Below are 20,792 nucleotides of genomic sequence, written 5' to 3'. Positions count from 1 at the left end.
GTAAACCAGATTAAATAATAGATAATGCATTAGATAATGCATCATTCCAGCCTAAAAGCTATATTCTTTTAATTATTTTCTTTGACTTGTGTGGGTGTAGTGTACTATATGTGTGCATGTAGAATGCTGTTGAAACATATACTGGTTCATATGCTTTCTCATGGGAAAATATATGCATTCACTGGCTGGCGCCGTTAGAGCTAATGATCAATCAGGTCTAGCTGCATTCATAAGCACCAAACAATGAATCACTTAGACATCAGTATAATATTTCCATAAACAAGGTGAAATAAACTGCATATTCTCATACAAAATATACATTTTGAGGAAAAACTTAAATTTGCGGTGACAAAATTTTGCATTTAGTCAATATCAACATTCTGTAATCATGAAGGTTCAGGAATAAGGTTAATTATTAATAACAGAGCACTTAGGCTTTCTATTTCTATTTTTAAGTGAGCTATATAAATAGACAGAAGGCAAAACGTAGCCTATGTACACACATATTATTATGAATATTATTTATTAGTATTAAAATAGATAATTCACGAGTTTATGCTTTATATGTACATTATTGTAAAATATTGTGAATTTATGCTACTACGGTATTTAATCTATGTTTATATAATAGTAATTTATAATTATTTTACCTTTGTTGCCCTCTAGTGGTCCTACATATAACACCCCTTCCCCCGCTTTGCATACGTAATTACGTCAACTGCTAGGTCCTACAAGAAGCGTATAACATAAAACTGAAACTGTACCGAGTTTACCTCTATTCAACGTCTTGTGCACTATCGGTGCACACTTATGATTTTTATATGTAATAATATAAACATACGATAGTTTCAAATCCGTGCTATTTCTTACGAATGTTAGACTCGTATTTGTTTTACACACTCCGGCCAGGATCCTTACAATAGTCACACAGATTTGATCCATTTGGCCGCAACTGCAATAACACGGCAAAATGTGTCAACCGTACACCCTCAACTGGATCGCGACGGGGTTCTGACCCGATCCGCTTTCAATGCTGTTGAATCCGGCTGTGAGTTTTTAATTACGGTTGGTTTCAGCGGAGGAGTTTGACATGTCTGTCGCGGCCGGTGGAGGGACGCAGTGCGCGGGGCTGGGCGCTGCCGCCGCCCCGGGCTGCTGCTCCTCCTCGTCGTCGTCGGGATCCGGATCTGTCGCGTTATTAGGCGGAGGATCGGGAATCGCGGGCCGGTTACCCAGCCGAGTACTCGAGCAAGTCTTCTCCTATCTGGATCTGTCGGATCTGAGTAACTGCTCGTTGGTGTGCTGGCACTGGTACAACTGTCTGGCGGATGAAAACAGTGAGGTGTGGCGGAGTCTGTGCGCCCGGGTGCTCAGTGATGAAGCGATGCGCTCTGATATCCTCTGCAACATCACCACTTATAAAGATAAAGTAAGATGTAAATGAATGTCATAATATGACTCTCATGCATTGAATATGCAAAAAAGGTAGCGTTATTTGTAACCATATTTGTCACCATCGATGCAACGACGAAAGAAATCTAATAAATATACGCAGTTTACCATTAAAACCATTACAACAGTTCTTTATGTAGTGTGCTTTGTCCCTTATTCTAATAGGATTTAATAGTGTATTATAGGTTTTATTCAGCTAGATAACATCCCATATAACTTGGCATATTACCAGAGCAGAGACCCACAGGGACCCCTCTAGTTTCCATTAAACGTCGTACAATACCCATTATAACCATTAAATATTCTGTTATGTATTTATTGTGGTTTTTCATAAAAATTTTGTGTATGTGTTCTGGATTTTATACTGTCCATCTTTGAATTCAGCCAGATGAGTAGGTAAACAAGATGGTCTTTAATGGATGACGTCATTTGTAAATATTAGACATAAGTGCAGTCGCTCATAGGTTGCACTTGTGTCCAATGTCTTATGTCGCTCATAAATCGAAGTATTTAATTTTGTGTTGTTTATTGTTTTAGATAGCCTAAACTGTGGTTTTCTCTTCTCAAACACCATGGTACATAAAAGTGGCAAATAAGATTGCAGTGACTTGGAAATGTCAATGATTAAAATGACCCTTCTTCCCTGTCCTCAGCTAAAGTCCTTCCAGCACGCCCTGAGCTCTCACGACTGCTCCAGGAACGTATACATCAAGAAAAATGGGTTCACGTTGCATCGCAACCCTATCGCCCAAAGCACCGACGGTGCCCGCGGAAAGATCGGCTTCTCGGAGGGTCGGCATGCTTGGGAGATCTGGTGGGAGGGACCTCTTGGTACGGTGGCGGTGATCGGCCTCGCGACCAAGAGGGCTCCCATGCAGTGCCAGGGTTATGTGGCACTTCTAGGCAGCGATGACCAGAGCTGGGGATGGAATTTAGTAGACAATAATCTGCTTCATAACGGAGAGGTCAATGGGAACTTCCCCCAGTGTAACAACGCACCAAAGTACCAGGTAACATAGTTTGTGACGTTATAACATTAAATCTTCACATTTTAGCTGTGGGCATAAAGTCTTAGTTTGCAGCACATATTATGCCCATTTTTACAATATGTATAAGTCTCAGGTGTGTCCGAAATTTTTCTATGAAGTTCCAGCTCACAATACAGCACAGATCGTTTATGATAGCATGTCCAAAGTGTCCCTATTTGGGTGGGAGCAAAAACACTGTTTCTTGTGTGTGTGTTCCTTTAAATGCAAATGAGCTATTGCTCTTCGCTCCCTTATCAAAAGAGATGCTTTGGTTAAAATCGTGCAAAGAAGCACAGAAGAAATAGCAGACAGCTTTCAACTGAAGGCAGAAATGATGGTTATACAAGACTGTCAGTCAGCAGCAATGGGCGGGGCTTTAGCAGTGTGACATCACATTGCTAAGAGAATCAAAACAGCAAGTCTAATGAGACTTTTTTTATTTTAGGGTGCTTTTGTTCACACACTACCAACACACATTTATGTCCAAACACCTTGTAAAAGTGGATTTTGTATAATAGGTGCCCTTTAAGAACCATCCAGATAAAATAGAAAGTTGACATAAACTGTGGCCAAGCACTTTTTTTTTATATGTTGTTAGAGGTTAGTTTATCAGACCTCATGACAAAACAAAAACAGATCGATATTATCCAGACTGACTTTTGACCGTGCATCTTACTGAGAATTTGAGTTGTTTATCTTATCAGTCCATGCATTTCTTAAGAATTGTTCACACAGTTATTTTGGTAAAAATTACCATGAAATTAACTTGAATGACTTTACCAGTAAATACATAAATGTGCTATTCACACTTGCACCAAGCGTGCATATTTTTACCAATAAGATATCACTCACACATCAGTGCCAAAATAGCGGTAAACTCTGTCAGGCCACAGCGGGCTGAGGTCGGTGTTGCGCCGTAAACAATGGTGCAATGGTGGGTGATGACTTTATATTAGTGCCATGTTTGTTGTTTCTTCAACTGTGGCGAACACTGTTGTGCATTATATGTAATCTTTAAACATGAGGCTTCGCAGTAAGTGTGCAAAGAACGTGGGCAATTCAGCAATTAATAAACTGTTATAAACAACACTGCTAAAGAGATTTAGCCAAGTTAGCATTTTCCATGTGTTCAAGCACCGTGTAAAAAGAAACGTCCGTAAACAGTGAGGGAGGTTAACACGTCATCATTGTCAGAAAGCTACAGTATTATTGGCGCACAGCACAAAGTGCGTTATACCGGTAATCCTATTCTCTGTTTATACATAGCATTGTACCTGTAAATTACTGGTAATCTTATAACTTCTCTTACTGGTAAATTGGCAAACATATTTACTGGTATTTTAAAAATAACTGCAATTTTCCAGTAAAGACTTTACCAGTGTGCTACAGGAACAAAGACTGTGCAGGGCTTAACGCAAATAATTTTTATACTGGCCCCATCAGGCCAGTGGCCCCACCAAAACTGGCTGGTCCGATCGGGCAAGTGACAATACTGTTTACTGGCCCGAGCATCTCGTATGCTGGCACCGGGGCACCGGGCAGTCCTTAATGTTGAGCCCTGTGTGTATTTAATCAGTGACATCATCACACACTTCTGTATTTTATTTACATGCCATATCTCATACATTTTTATTTCGACAGATCGGGGAGAGAATCCGTGTGATCCTAGACATGGATGATAAGACACTAGCCTTCGAGCGAGGTTTTGAGTTCCTTGGCGTGGCATTCAGAGGCCTGCCCAAAACCTGCCTCTTTCCTGCTGTCTCAGCCGTGTACGGAAACACTGAAGTGACAATGGTATACCTAGGACGACCTCTGGATGGATAAGGTGGATCTTGGTGCCACTAGGGGAACGCTGCTTGGCACAGTTTCACATTTGGACTTAGAAACAGGCCGTCCTGGGAGAATCAGTTGTTGTTGTTGGATAGGGCCTGTTGAAGGTGAGGATGTCCGACATACATCTGCGAAACTCAGTTAAATGTCTATTTACTTTTAGTCCTTTTGGTGACCTGGGACACTTTTTTTAACCTGATTTAAATGAAATTTAAGAACTGCACAGGGGCAGCTGTTCGCTTTTATTAAATAGGTTAAAAGCCAAATTATAGATCAGACATGTGGCAACATTTTATAATAACTTGAAATTTTACACGCATGGAGTGACTGTGAAGAGGACTGTGTTATCTGAAGACCACGATGGGTCAGACTTCCAAACAAATATACAAACGTACATGTAGGTAAATGTCATGAAGACCACACGCCAAAATGACGTACCGATATCTTACTGTTTTATTCCCCAGAGCAGTTATCTGCATGCAGTATATGCGTCTCTTCCTCTGATTTTTATTTTTTAAGGACAGGCAAAGGTAGTTTGTTGTTATTCTATTTGTTACTGTACATTTTAACTGTGATGTAGAAGTGTATAGTATTTATTTATTAAGGTCTATCTTTGCTATAACTGAGGGTATGGAGACTACAAATAAACTCTAAATTGTGCCAGTCTGTGAATGTATCTCAGTGTGTTCTGTTAGGTATTATTCATTTGTCTATAAAAGGTTAATATTGTTTGATTCAAGAAATCCGTAAAAGTGTAATGTGGGTTTTTAATGGCATCTAGTGATAAGATTATTAATTGCAAATAACCTCAATTTCGAAATGCAGTGAGAAGCTACGGTAGCTGCCACAGGACAAACATTTCATAGTGACGAAATGCGCTGTGTAGGACAGTTTGTCTGTTTAGTGCTACTGTACATACATTTTGCAGATTAACATGTAAGTGTATGTAGATAACGTTACGAAAATTAACCATGATTTTTTTGTGGTAAAAGTGTAGTAACCATGTTTTTTTTTTTGGTATTGATTACTATCAGCAAAACCATGGTTTTACTACACTAACCATGTTTTTTTTAACTGTAGTAAAACCATGGTTAATAGGCTTTATGCCCAGCTGCACTACTTCCTGAACTTCAGCCAGCTCCTTGTTTCCTGGCTGCCATTATTGGACAAACTGATTAATCCAGGTGTGCCTGACCACAGTAGTCACAACAACAACAATCAGACACACCTGGATTAATCAGTTTGTCCAATAATGGCAGACAGGAAACAAGGAGCTGGCTGAAGTTCAGGAAGTAGTGCACTGTAAGTGTAAAAACGGCTCAGTCTTTGGTAATTAAAAAAAATATATAGTTTATGTATAGTTATGTATATTATATTGCATTTCTGTTAAGAGTTCCTTCTAAAAGTTACACAATGCACCTTTAAAGGTGCAGTTGGTGATTTGGAAAATGCTAACTTTAGCCTCATAGCATTAAAGGCATTCAATCCCATCCTCTCTGCAAATGAGGAGACTTTCAACCAGCATAACAAAAATGTTTTAATGGACCTATTACACCTTTAAAGGGCACTTCAACTATAAAGACTTGTATGGTTTAATACTTTCCGTCTACTGCTAAAATCCATTGATAGAAACACATTAAATATTTATAGCTGTGTAATAGCTATGGCGCCCACCAATATGCTTCAAGCATATTGCATTCTGGGTCAATGATTTGTAATGGTTGTTGCATTCCCATCTTCTTATCTAAGATAGTCTTTATTTTGATAATCATTCATTTGTCCTGTGTTGGTCATCATTTATGTCAACATAAATGTTGGCCTCAAAGTGAAAAGTTTACTAAAACTATGACATTTGTATTGCTTCTAATTACACATTCATACAACCAATCCCAGTGTTAATCTATTAAGCCATATATGTGTATCAAGGTACCCTTTAAATGTGACATTTCACAAGACTTTTTAAGATGTCAAATAAATCTTTGGTGTCCCCAGAGTAAATATATGAAGATTTAACTCAAAATACCATATAGAGAATTTATTATAACTTAATATAAAAATTTACAAAAAAATTACTACTTTGTAGGTGTGAGCAAAAATGTGCCGTTTTGTCCTTTTAAATGCAAATTTAGTTGATCTCTGCACTAAATGGCAGTGTTGGATACTGCAGATTAAGAGATTAAGAGGCGGTATTATTATAATAAGATCCCCTTCGTACATCAAAAGGGGAGCCACATTTCAATGATGAATGGTTTACCAAAACTAAGTTACTGGGTTGTTCATTTTTACATTTTGTGATTGATAGAAGCACTGGGGACCCAATTATAGCACTTAAACATGGAAAAAGTGTGCTATTCATGACATGTACCCCTTAAATAAAATTGTCTGTTCCCCTCAACCACAAGGTGGCGTCCATTATCAGCTTGAGTTCCTCTACAACAGTTCTTTCTCGACCGGGGGCTCAAGATGAATAAAATATGCAACAAAACAAGCTAAGCAATTAATTATCTATTTATAGTAGTGTCATTTACTATAAGTCGTGTTATTTATCAAATATACATCTTTTCAGCTACCCAAAGCTCTGGGTAGAAGGAGGGGGCTTCATGTTTTTGTGGACATATGAGGGCCTAGAAGTTTAAAGGCTGAGATCCATCGCTCTACAAGAACCACATATTCATATTTGGCTTTTTCCAAGAAATTATTTTTAAATTTGTTATTTCAGGGAATGAGAGTTTATTAACCATTTATGGTTGTTTATGCAGAATGCATCTGTAATCTAAAAATAATCTGTTTTTTAGATCCTTCCTTTGTAGGGGATTCCCATCGTGTTTTAACGGACAGGATCAAGTCATGGTTATTTTGATGTCATGAAAGTTGTATATTTTTGTAAAGCATTAATGCCTATTTGATAGAAGTGCAAATTGTGGTGCTTTTACAGTCTTTTTTTTACAAAATATGCAATATGACCATTTCACCTCACGCAGCTTTCCTATTCGCTTCACATTTGACTAAAAAGAAACCCATACGGCCATATATAACCATCGTGAACATTACGATTATCTCCAAATGAGTTTTGAAATATGTCACGCGTGAAAGTTTTCACAACCGTTTTCACAACTCGTGACATCTGATCTAAGAACAGTTGAAACGAGCAGAAACGATGGAGCAGCATCTTTGTGACAGGAAGGGTGTGAGCTCTTGGTGGTTTCCTCTTCAGTAGTATCTGATGGGTGAAACCAGCAGTGGGTGCGTTGGGCGTGTTCTGTTGGTAGAGTTTGTGGTCTACTGAACAAGACCGAATTACAGTTAAAATGTTTGTGCAACAACTCTTTTATTTTGCACATACGTTTTCAAATGTGCTTCCCACGGTTATACATCGATATCGTATGTCAGTTATTGATATCTTCATCATAGGCTTGATTCTGAAACTGAAATGCGTTTGCTGTTGTGGGATGTGGTCAGTTTTTTTTCTTCAAATTTAACATGCATATTTCTGACCCCGCAGTGGGTGTGTGAAAAATACGATCTCTGGCTTCATGTGACATGCGTTTCCGTTGCATGCTTGCTTCCGCAATTACTAAAGACAAGAGCGGAGATGCAGATGTCAGGCACTTTGCATCTCCAAGCCAGCAGAACCTCCCCACAAACCGATGTAATGGTCTACTGTGAACTTCACAGTGGAGCGGAGGGCACGATCCTGGCCGCTAGGGTAAGGGTGCACATTATACCCACGTGTGTGTGTGTTTGTTTGTTTGTGTGTAGTGTAGTGTAAAACAGAAAAGATCTCATTAAATGGGAAATGCATATTTGGTTGAATCTTTCATGTAGTGTAACTCTCACAGTATACGCTTACGGTTAGAGGTCAAGCGTCCTACTTACGGACGCACTGGTGATAGTTTATGTGTCATTTTGGGATCGAAACTACAACTGCTTAGATTTATATCAATGCATTTTAAATGATTGTTGTATTTGAAATGATGCTGGTGCAGGTGTGTGTGATCTGATTTAGATACACAGCAGCTTATAAAGTATTTGGAGACTTAGTGCTTAAAGTGTAAAAATCACACTGAATAAGATAATAAAATTCAAACCGACTAGCATTTGCTAAACAAATGATGACCTTTCAGATTTTTTTCCGAACTGTGTCAGCAATTTTAGTTATTCATTTTATTTTCTGGATTTTAAGTGGAAGTCAGTGCTCTTAGATTCACTCAAATAACCACAGGGTGTTTTCCTTTTGAAGACTAGAAAATACTCAGATATTAAAATTTTGTATTGTATATTTGTGGTTTGGTCCTTAAATTCCAGCATTTTTATATACTCCTTAAAATAAATGTGCTTCACGATGCCATAGAGGAACCATGTTTTGCTTCATGGTTCCATAAAAAAAACATTTTAGTTTAAAAAAGGTTATTTGTAGTACAAACGTTTTTATTATTATTATTATTATTATTAAATGGTACGAAAGAAATGATTCATATAAGTTCCTTTGACCGAATGGTTCTTTGAGGAACCAAAAATGGTTCTTCTATGGCATCGCTGTAAAGAAAGTTTTAAGCACCTTTATTTGTATAAGTTGGGTTCAAATTTGTCATTTTAAAAATGTGACTTAAATTTCTTATAGTGTAGTGTTTGGGGTCATGGATATATTCGTCTATGACCGTGAAGCATCTAACCCAGTGGTTCTCAAACTGGGGGACATTTAATTAAATATATTAATATTATTATATGATTATATGATAAATTATGTAATTAAACAGGACTACATTGTATAATTTTGTTTAATTCAAATTTTAAGTTTTATTTTTTATGTCATAAATTTTCCTTTATGGGACCACACTCTTAAAACGGATGTGTTAAAAACAACAGAATAGTGTTGATTCTGGAACAACACACTAAATGCGTTGTCCTGGAATCCACACATCTCTGTATGTGATTATTATTATTGAAACAACACATTTAAAGTTACTTTAAACACAAAATCAACACATAATGTGTTCAAATTACACATAATGTATTAAAAGCTTAATGCACAAAGATGTGTAAATCCTTTCTAAGAGTGCATGAACTGTTGCACCGTACAAAAGATGGGCCGCATTGCGAAAAAGTTTGAGAACCACTGGTGTAACCAATCTATGTTTAACCTCGGTCTGATCTAATATCAAAAACATCACCTCTGGCTTGATGTTGGCTAAAGCCACAATTTGACACTGCTTATGTCACATAATAGACCGCTATAGGTGTGAAAGTTTTTCCTCATGAGGTATATTTATTTAATGCGGAAAAAAGCTGTTAAAGCAGTTTCACATTGAATAACCTTTCGGATAGAGAACGCTTTGGAAACTTTTATTTTTGAGAGTGTTGGTATCACAGTGCTCTAATGCTCTGTCCTACTATCATCACAGCGATCATGTTAAGATGCCGGTTTTTGATCGTCCGTCCATTCTGGTCCATCATGCCGTGGTATCGATACTGGTCCTGTTTTCGGCTTCTGGACATCCACAGGCCCTCCCCTGCAGACTGGTATGTGAAAAATTATGAGCAATTCCATGCATGTCAACCTTATGTTTTTTTTTTAAAGGCTTAATGATATATCAGATGTCAATATTTGGTCACCTAATACAAATGCAAGTTTTCTGTTTAACTTTTTTTCAAATAATTGCCCATACATTATTGGGCCAGTATTTACCCAGTGGTTTAAAAATAACCAAGTATTTTTTAGAGTTTAGGTAGGCAAGTGCAGCTTTCAGAAATGTCACATCTATAACAGAAAATGTCACATCTATAATATTGTTTCTTTCTCAAATGCATACACAAAAATGAAAATGAAATATATTATTTGTTTCTTGAGGAGCAGCGTAGCTTATCCATTTGTTGGGTATTATTGCTTTTGGTTTGGGCATTTTAATTCACAGAATTCCTACAAAGTATGTATGTGTAACATATGCATGTGTACTTTATTTAAAATAGAAAAAAAAGTATAGACTGGTGTTTTTTGGATGTCTGGACCCTGTCATCAGAGGTTTCAGAAAATATAAATATACACAGATGGTTTAATATAGTGGTAATAAAAACATTCTCTAAGAAATTATATTTTAATATTTGTCTGAAAATGTCACATCCATAACACTGGAATTGCTCTGGTGCTGTTTTTATATTTTTTACTAAAACAGGAAAGACTTAATATGTACTCCTCATTGAATTCTCCTATATTAACCAACACATCTCATTTATGAGAAAACTGTGATATTAGTAGAAATGAATGTGCAGCCAGATGAAAATGTTATTGCTTAGATTGTTGTATTATTTTTTTCTCAGTTGTTTCTGCCAAAATGTCTTGGGTAAAATAAAATAAAAATTGTTAACATACAGTTAGAATATACTGCACTATTAAGAAAAATATATTTAAGTTCATATTGAAATTTTTGATATTTTGGTAAATTCAATTAAAAGATAACTTGGCCTTTCAAAAAATCACATAAAGTCTATTTAATAAAAACAGCTGGATTCACATTTTTTTGTGGTAAGTGGTCACCATGAGGTGTTTTTTCTACCTTACACAACTATTAGGAATTAAATGGATGGTTCACCGAAAAAAATTAAGATTTTGTCTTTATTTAATCTCCCTTATCATCTGAAACCCCAATGTCTTTCTTTTTTCTTCAGAACCCAAATGCTGATTTTTTTTAAGTGTTGCCTCTCTTTCAGTCCACATTCTCTGTTTCTAAACTAATGTGTAACTGAAACAACAGTGATATCCACAGCAAGAAAGTAGAAAAGTTATTGTCTTTAGGACACTTAAGTGGAGTTATTTATTTATCTCCACCGAGGTGGTCACCATCCACTCCTATATTAACCAGAAAATCCCCCCAAAAACTGCAGTAAGTTCACAAGAACAACAAAAGACAATGAGAGTTCAGACGATGTGAGGGTGAGTAAGTAATGATAAAAGTTGGGTGAACTATCCCTTTAATGCCTTTATCGGTTTATTCATGTAAAACATTACTCTTTTTAAATAATAATAAATTAACCAAGGAAATCTAGATTATGCACAGTTCTTAGATAACCCACCTGAACATTTTTGTATTTTTAGTTAGTTATAGTTAATTTGTATATTAAAGGGATAGTTCAACCAAAAATGAAAATTCTGTCATCATTCACTCACTGTCATGTTGTTACAAACACATATAAATTTCTTTGTTCTGATGAACACGAAGGAAAGTATTTTGTGAAATGTTATTAACCAAACTGTTCGTGGACCCCATTGACTTCCATAGTAGGAATAAAGAATACTAATGAAGTAAATGGGGTCCACGAACAGTTTGGTTACAAGCATTTCTCAAAATATCTTCCTTTGTGTTCATCAGAACAAAGAAATTTATACAGGTTTGTAACAACATGAGAAAGTAAATGATGAACTATTCCTTTAACTCCCTACTGAAAAGACTAGCTAAAACCAGCCTAAACTAGTCCTGCCTGGACACTTTTTTAGCTGGTCGAGCTTCATCAGAATGGAGGACCAGCTTTACCAGGCTTGAAAGGCAGCTTAAACGCTACTTTCATCTTCCAAACTTCCAGCATGACCAGCTAAGAACAGATAACCATTTTAAAACCAGCCTGCTTAACCAGCTAAAACCAGGCTGTGGTTTAAAGTTTAAAATGAAACGTCTGAACTGAGTACTGATTCTAAAAGCGGGTTTTCGTAGCAATACCATTTTTCCTAATATTTTGATAGTTTTTCCACTACAACAACAACATTTATTTAAAAAAATTTAGGCTACTATGAACTTTAAAGGTTCTTCATGTAATACAACCCGACATAGACCATTTTAGAAATCTTTATTATTAAAAGTGTGGTGGAAGTTATACACAGTCACACATCACCACACAACTATTTAAAACTTCTGTTCCATAATGTGTAAAAATACTGTCAACAGTCACAGTCTTGTCTTGAATATCCTCTTTTCTCTCTCTCTCTGTCTTTTTAGATTCAAAACACTGCTGTGTGCAACAACTTTCAGCTTTCCACAGTACCAACCCATTTATCACAACAAACCGAAGAGATTTTTCTCGACAACAACCTTCTTGTAAATTTACAGGACGGTTGCCTCTCGAGGTACCCTAACCTTCGAACCTTCAGCTGTGCAAACAATCACCTGAGGACAGTAGAGAAAAATGTATTCTCCAAATCTCCTCTACAAAACCTTAACTTTGCCGAAAACGAGCTTTGTTACGGACACGAGCAAGTCGCCCAGGCATTAAGCTATCTGACTCAATTAAAGACTCTTGATCTTTCAGGTAATGGCCTCACAGAGGACATGGTGGCTTTATTGTTACAAAACCTGTCCTCTATTGAGACGCTGTACTTGTCCAGGAACGCCATGTTGAGGTTGGACAGGTCAACGTTTAGAGGTCTTGATCAGCTTAAGGAGCTGAACGTCGAGAGGAACTTGTTGTTTGAGATTGATGGTGCGTTTGACCACATGAAGAAACTCAAGAGGTTGAACTTGGCCTTCAACTGCTTGCCATGTTTGGTCGGTTTTGAGATGACCCAGTTAGTGGTTTTAAACGCCAGCCATAATTCAATCGAATGGTTTATAACCAATCAGGATTTACAAGAGACATTTCAACTAGAGACGCTGGATTTGTCCGATAACCAGTTGATTTTCTTTCCGTTCCTCCCGACTCGAAACCGTATAAAGACTTTGTTTTTGTCCAATAATTTGATAGACTTTTACCAACACTTGGCAAATAACGCATCTTCAAACTGGACCACCAGTGTTGAATACTACAACCTAGGGAAGAACGTGAGCAATGTGACTATGAATCTCTGGAATGAGAGTCTCCACGGCGATCTTTCCCACGTGGAGCTACTGGACTTGAGCGGGAACCAGGTGAACTACTTCCCAGAAGGATTTATTCAACAGATGCCACGTCTGTACTGGCTAAAGCTGAGAAGGAACTGTTTGCAGTCCTTCAGTTTGACGCCTGAAGATCTACCCGTAACCCTGTACGAACTGGATGTTAGCAAAAACAGACTAATCGAGCTGAAAACAAGCCAACGGTCCATCAGCGAACTAAATAATCTCACATATCTGAATCTGAGCTCCAATGGCCTGCTGAAGTTCCCACCTGGAATATTCACCAGTCTACCGAGTATCACCACAATAGACCTCAGTCATAACCCGGTAGACGTATGTGATTCCGAAGAGTCGGACTACATGAGCTTCTCTGCGTGTTTTGTTTGGTCCAACATTGTTACACTGAAACATCTCTATCTTGCGGACTGTAGCATTCAAAACATCCCGTCTTCAGCATTCCAGGGCTCGCCCCTAACACACCTTGAACTGTCCAATAATCCTGATCTACAGATAAACCAAGAATCTTTGATAGGTCTCACTGACACTTTGCAGCACCTGGGACTTGGCAACACAGGGTTTCAAAACTTTGACTTTTCTCCGTACACCCGTTTGAAGTCTTTAAACCTATCGAAAAACTTTATATCGGAGCTTCCTGCATCTCTGATGTCATTAAACCTAAATCTTCTGGACCTTAGGGATAACATGTTGACAACCATCCCGTTGGATCACGCCGCCACACTGGCTCAGAGACTTCAGGCCGTTTATATGAACGGAAATGCGTTTAACTGCTGCCAATTAGATTGGTTTAGGACGTTCAAGGAATATAACAGCATCAAAGTTGTCGATCAATCAGAAATTACTTGTTTGGACTCAAACTACAGGTGGCATAAAGTCGTGCTCTTCAATGCAGTTCGCTGTGGTCACACCAACAATGGAGAATCAATTGTCTGGTACATTCTCCTCTTCGCAACAGTCAGCCTTTCCATCGTGGGCATCTCTATCATTTACCTCCTCACTTTCAAGCCAAAAATGTTGCCTCGCGCTATTAAGAAGAGGTGCTGGAGGCCCACTTCCTATTGAAAGCATGCAATTGTAAAACAGAACATGAATAAGATATTCTCTTTATATTTAGACCACATTGGTCTGTAAGCATGTGGATGTATATACTTTTATAGTCATTAAAGTTTGTGAGATGTTTCAAATTTGGCTGCTGAAAAGATTTTTCATGATATGTCTTTAAGTTGCACTCAGAAGAACCATTTCTGGTTCACCAGAGAACCTTTTAGTCAAAGGTTTTTAGAGGAACCATTTCTTTCTTAACCTTTTATAGTCTAAATAACCTTCCCCTATATATTCTGTGAAGAGTAATGGCCGTTTCACACGGTACGCGGTAAGCGGCAAAATTGTCACGCGGCTTCAGCTTTTCTCTTGTATTGGAAGCGTTTTGTGCAGCATTTAGTGCAAATATGTTTATCTTCAACGGCGCCTGTTATGAAGTACCATGTCCGGAGAAGGAATAGGATTTTGCCGCGTACCGTGTGAAACGGCCTTAATGCTCCAAAAATGGTCCCAAGCTTTCATTGGGAAAGTACCAGTTAAAAAGATATGTACCTTTTAGGTACAGATATGCATACATTTGGTACTAATATGTACCTTTGAGGTACTAATATGCATTATTTGGTACCAGCATATACCTTTAAACCTGTTAACTGGCGCTGTCCCGTAAGCGGGACACCTACATTTACTTCAATATTTTTCATGTAAATGTTAATATATCTCGACAAACTATATATTGTTGGAAATGTCTAAGAATGTAGTTTTCATATTTCAAATTCTTTTAGCAGTAATAATAATGCAGTAACTGTAATTTATTATTCATAACAAGAGCATGCAGCAAACCTTACAGCGAAACCAACACAAACCTCAGATTTTTGATAATTTTATGTATTAAAAATAATACTATATTGAATTTTTATTTGTTTATTACAAATAAATGTAAACTGCTATAAAAAATATTTTCATCTACCGATAGTTCCATAAAAAACTTGTCTTCTTTAAAACAAGACCAAAAATAAGGCTTCTAGACAAAAAAATAAATAAAATGCCAGAGTTATATTAATTTGAAGCTGTACCTTTTCACCACCCCCCACTCAAAAAGGGCTGCGCCAGTTAAAGGGTTAATGTACTAATATGATTTTTTTTGTACCAATATGTACCTCTGAGGTACTTATATGAACTATTTAGGTGCACGGTTGTACTTTTTGAAAGGGTACCACCACAGTGACAGCGAGGGACAATGTTTTTGAAAATTCATTCAGACTGTGCCGAACCATTTGTGAAACAGAAATCTTTTATGGATGTTAAAGGTTTTTATGGAACAATACAGCATGACAATTAAAGGGATAGTTCACCTTAAAATCATGTTGTTCTAATCCTGTATGAATTTCTTTTTTTCTGATGAACACAAAATAAGATATTTTGAGAAATGATGTTAAACACACAGCAGATAGTGACCATTGACTTCCATAGTAGGAATAAAAAAATATGATGGAATTTAATGGGTACCGTCAACTGTGTGCCCACCACCATTTATCAAAATATTTTCTTTATCATTTATCACAATACTTTCAAAATATTTTTATTCCTACTATGGAAGTCAATGGTCACTTACTGCTGTGTGTTTACCATCATTTCTCAAAATATCTTCTTTTGTGTTCATCAGAAAAAAGAAATTCATACAGGTTTAAAACAACATGAGGATGAGTAAATGATGACAGAATTTTCATTTTAAAGTGAACTATCAATTTAAGAGCCTTTATTATTATACATTTGTAATCAGCATTATGGCATGTACATGACATCAGTTAAGGGATAATGTATAGGCAGCCGGTTGTTATCGCAGAAATAAGCCCAGATTGTGTGATCAGGATTCAACGTGAAGCGGAAAGGGCTTATTTCACGAAAACCAGACAAGGAAAACCTGATTACTTTCGGTTTTAAGATAAGAAAAGACCTTCAAATGTCACGAACACACTATTTGGTTTAATCGTTTGTAAAAATAATATTAAAAGGCATATTCATATTTCATTTTTGTGTAATATTCAACTGTACCTGTTACCGTGTGTTACTAGTTTCGAGTAGTTGTTATCTGGGAATAACAAACCTGCAAATGTTGCGATTGGCCAATCAGAATCAAGCATTCCAATGAGCCGTGGTATAATTCACACTTTCTGACATTGTGTTTACAGCAAATAGCAGACACGATGCTTGAAGTATGCATGAATCCTAATCTCCCGTTTCTAAATTGGGATCACAGGATTTAAAGGGATCTCAACGTTTGCGATAATGCATTTCGCAGGTTCGCTAAAGCTGTGCGTTACGAGCAGACGCTAACAGAGGAAACACGAAATTTCCTGTTTTGTTGAGACCTGTGGAAACTGGCCAGCTCTCGGTCTCAGAGAGGGTGGTGTGGTTTTGCTCCATGCTGAGGTCGCGGAGGCAGTTGGGGCAGGGCGTAAGGGATCTCATTGCTCAATCTACGCATACTCATTTAATACAAGCTTTTTTTACAAGATCGCTAAAAGCGATAAGGTCACTCTAGTGCAACTGATACAGCTGATAAAAATGAGTGTTTTTGTCAAATAAATAAAAGCACTAAATGGTCCCCAGTGCAATGCTTTCAAAAAGTACTCCTAGAGAGTTCATATTAGTACCTTAATGGTACCAATTCATATGCATCTGACAAATTGGGACAGTGTAGTGTGTCCAACAAATGTGTGAACAAAAACCTCGGATCTGTGAAGCAATACTGTACTGTATAATGTCCCAATTGTGTGACACACCAGACAAATAATGTGGCCACAGTGTGTATCCACATTGACCAAAGCTAGAATTTATTGACATAGGGAGCATCATAGTTGGACCGCTAAACCATGCATCAGATCAACCCGTCAGTCTACACGGGACCTCCGCATGATTTTGTGTGTCAAGCTATAAAAAAACACAAAAATGATGGTAAAGGTCAGTGAGCCAGTCAGCATGGGAACGTGGTGGAGTGTGTCGATATGTATAAGCGTGTTTGGTACGCCGAGAGCCATGTGTGCATACCAGAGTGTAACCAGAATACCGCTGTGGTGATTTAGGTCATGGCGGTTTGAACAGAGAAAAGAGAAACTAGGGAGCGTTTCACAGATGCTGGCTTACAGCTGATGCCCTGCTTTGGATTAAAGCAAATATTATGGGTGAGCTTCAGATATCTTTTAGTATTTAACCTGAATTATTAGGGATCTTATCTGAGATCTTATTAGAAATTATTTAGTCAACATGCTGAAACCCTGCATGCAACACCTTTGATGTTATCAGACTTATATTTAGAACGAAACAGGAAGCTCAGTTAGTATAGGATAGGATTTTATTTATCAAGAATTTACTGGATTTTAAAAAGTGGCCATTGCATTGCATTGCAAAGGATTTATTAAGTTGTTTAAGATAAGGAGCGAGTTACTAGATTCTAGGTAAAAGATTGCATGCTTTTTACTATGTAATGATTAATTGCTAACAATAATTCCAGGAATAGCATTAAGAAATAGTCACTTTTGTAAGAATTTCGTTTATAACTTTATGAGGCAAACGATGTTGCCACAAACATAAAAAAAAAAGAGGAATTGTGCTTTGAGCAACTTGACACTTTTGCTGTTAATGCAAAAATGTTAATGCTCATTTATTGACTGTGCATGTGAATTTCATTTGAAGGATAGAATTTATCAGAATTTTTTTTTTTTACCCCTGAAGTCCGAGTCCAGATCAAGGCCGAAAACTCGAGACACAGCTTTATCTGGACTCGGTCTTGATTTTCACTCGACTGTATTTGGTCTTGGTCTGAACTTGAATGAGCTGCACTTGACTACAACTTCCCCTTGATAAAAAAACTCAATGCACTCTCAGAAAAATGTACAAAAGCTGTCACTATGCAGGCTGGTACCTTTACCAAAAGTACCCTGTGCCTCAGAGGTACTAATAGGACCTTTTTAAAGCGTACTGTCGTTTATGTTTTTGCCTAATCCAAGTTTGGCATGAGAGAAGAGTTCTGGCAAACATGAGCCGAAATACTGTATATGGAAGGTTGTAGTAAGTCTATATGTTTTCATGTTTCACTATGTAGTTATAAATCACGGTGTGATGATGTTGTGGTATCTATTAAGTTAGGTGCAAACTATAAGCTAAAATAGTTTCGCTTACTTTTTCTGTTTGGATTCACCAACAACATGGTACTGGAGCATTCACACCTAAACCAAAATTTCACATGATCACACGTGTCTTTACACATGTGAATTTCACGCGGGCACATTTTCACGGGTAAATAGCAAATGAAATTTGTGTGGTTTTTCTGTAAGTGGTGGTTCAGTGATGGTACCAGATGATTTAATACACTGCATGTATGTGTACAATGTATGTTGTTGTAACCCAGCGATAAATTAAATGAGAAAAATCCAAAAAGTCAACAAATTCTACTGTTTACAAATACTATTATAAACCATCACCTGCTTACCATTAAAACCATAACACACTTCCTTTATAGAGTCAACCATGCAGATATCATCCCACCAATATAGCCCAACACATTACCAATAGAGACCCACAGGGACCATTAGAATTTACATTAAAAACAAGGGCCCTCTGCCAATCTTGCTCATGAATTTATGCAGAAGCAGAAAAATGCATTTCTCACAGTTGTATTTTCGGGAAGGAACTGATCGTGCCCTCTCGGGATGTGAGGCTGCGTAACGGGTGGCAACATGATGACCTGCAGAGAATTAGCACAGGAAGTCAACAGCACCACTTCCTCTTAACCCTTAAGCCACTGCTCATCACTTTACGTATACATAGATTTGGTGGACACTTTTGTCCAAGTGACTTACATTACAAGATATGTTTTGAATCATATACATATGACTTTTCAGTTCCCTGCATATTAAACCCATGACCTTTGGATTGCGAACACAAATGCTCTACCAGTTGAGCAACACAACATTTATTTACACAAGAGTTACAACAACAATATTAATAACCCACAAGCCTCAGGAAATTAACAATGACGTAGGCCTGTATGAGCTGTAGCCTAAATTTATAAATAAATAAATAAATCAACTAGGAAAAATATGCTCAAGCAATACTTTAACAGATGTACATTTAAGGATATTAAATATTATTATATGCTTCGTTGGAATGCTTGATTCTGATTGGTCGGTCACGACTGAGGAAATTTTATTTCAATTATTAATTAATCACATAAAACATGAAGAAAAAAATTTAACGGAGCGCTATGAATAAAAACATAACCACTGGTTTCTGTCAAAAAATAAATAAATAAAAATACATACTGGTATATGTTTGACGTATCATGCCGCTGTCTCTTTGTTCATGCCAGATTTGAATTGGTTGCAAATACGCTATATTTTGTGTATTATTACTCATGTGGCAATAAACAGGATAATGTGTACACCCAGCCGGTTGTTATCACAACATAAACATGCTCATCACCCTGAATAAACAGTATTCCTCACTTATAACCATAAATGTTATGTTTGCCAAGACCTAAAAAATTTAACGAAACAATTATTGAGTGACAAGCCTGACCTCTATTGGCCGTTGTGAGAATCGTTATCTATACTTGAGTAGTTTACTGCATACTGTACATGGGTCATTCTTTATTTGTGGTGGCAAGTGGTGTGCCTCTACTAAATTTTAAATACCAATAAATTATCAAATGTTTCCATGTTTGTATTCTGTAGGATAAACACAATTCTTGCACTATTAATTAAATATTTTGTTTTAAAATACATATTTAATTGAGTTTATATATATATATATATATATATATATATATAGATATATATATATTAGGACTGCCATTAGATTAAAATATTTAATCTAGATTAATCACATGATTTCATGAGTTAACTCGCGATTAATCGCAAATTAATCTTACATTTTTATCTGTTCTAAATTTACCTCAATTTAACAATTTTCAGTTTTTTAATACTCTAATCAACATGGGTGTGGACAAATATAGATGCTTTATGCAAATTTATGTTACACCAGCCTGTTTACATTTTCAACAGAACCATCACCCATTGTTTTGTATATGAATTTTCCTTTCAAAAGACCCTTTTCTTTCTCCATTTCTGTTTGCTGCTGCATCATTTGTGAGCTTTGGTGACAAATTAAGTCGGAATGAGCAAATTTTATGAAATGGGTGTTTTATATTTTGACATTCTCTATTAAAAAACTTCAAAACAACGCATGCCTTGTTTGAATCTTAAACCTGTTTGAAGTTGACAGAGTCAGCAAAGGTTATTTTGAGAAAAATCACAAATTACCAAAATGACCACATCCATACCTTAAAATAATAGATTTAATAAATAGATTTAGCACACACAAAGTCAAAAACAATATCCATATATTTTAAACGTTTTTCTTTTTTGTTTGATTGACATTGAGACAGACAACTTTAAGATCTACTATAATGCAAGGATCTTTAATATTAACACATCCAGTGCCGCTGCTAGCCATTTTGTGCCCTTAGCATAATTCCTTTATGATGCCCACACCCGTGACCCGA

The 20,792-nt window shown here is 36.9% G+C and overlaps 2 protein-coding genes across 2 annotated transcripts; both read left to right on the top strand.

Annotated features, from left to right (window-relative positions):
* The first annotated feature begins 882 nt into the window (after positions 1 to 882).
* Positions 883 to 4,979, top strand: fbxo45 (F-box protein 45). The gene is made up of 3 exons (XM_065258481.2): positions 883 to 1,429; positions 2,106 to 2,462; positions 4,122 to 4,979. Exons 1-3 carry the CDS (start codon positions 1,091 to 1,093, stop codon positions 4,305 to 4,307), a joined length of 882 nt encoding a protein of 293 aa, XP_065114553.1. The 5' UTR covers positions 883 to 1,090; the 3' UTR covers positions 4,308 to 4,979.
* A 2,158-nt stretch (positions 4,980 to 7,137) lies between these two features.
* Positions 7,138 to 14,404, top strand: nrros (negative regulator of reactive oxygen species). Its single transcript, XM_065258478.2, has 3 exons — positions 7,138 to 8,019; positions 9,716 to 9,833; positions 12,299 to 14,404. The coding sequence occupies exons 2-3, from the start codon at positions 9,729 to 9,731 to the stop codon at positions 14,249 to 14,251; spliced, it is 2,058 nt and encodes a 685-aa protein (XP_065114550.1). The 5' UTR covers positions 7,138 to 8,019; positions 9,716 to 9,728; the 3' UTR covers positions 14,252 to 14,404.
* Positions 14,405 to 20,792: the final 6,388 nt, after the last annotated feature.

The sequence above is a fragment of the Paramisgurnus dabryanus genome, chromosome 22 (assembly GCF_030506205.2).
Source record: "Paramisgurnus dabryanus chromosome 22, PD_genome_1.1, whole genome shotgun sequence".
NCBI lineage: Eukaryota > Metazoa > Chordata > Actinopteri > Cypriniformes > Cobitidae > Paramisgurnus > Paramisgurnus dabryanus.
Note: the sequence above shows the minus strand (reverse complement) of the source record. Positions and strands in the feature narration are given on the sequence as shown.

Bases quoted from the DNA above. Each gene is read 5' to 3' on its own strand.
- fbxo45 (XM_065258481.2), top strand. From the start codon at position 1,091: ATGTCTGTCGCGGCCGGTGGAGGGACGCAGTGCGCGGGGCTGGGCGCT. The intron at 1,430-2,105 runs GTAAGATGTAAA...CCCTGTCCTCAG, and splicing joins TCACCACTTATAAAGATAAA to CTAAAGTCCTTCCAGCACGC. The intron at 2,463-4,121 runs GTAACATAGTTT...TTATTTCGACAG, and splicing joins ACAACGCACCAAAGTACCAG to ATCGGGGAGAGAATCCGTGT.
- nrros (XM_065258478.2), top strand. From the start codon at position 9,729: ATGCCGGTTTTTGATCGTCCGTCCATTCTGGTCCATCATGCCGTGGTA. The intron at 9,834-12,298 runs GTATGTGAAAAA...CTGTCTTTTTAG, and splicing joins AGGCCCTCCCCTGCAGACTG to ATTCAAAACACTGCTGTGTG.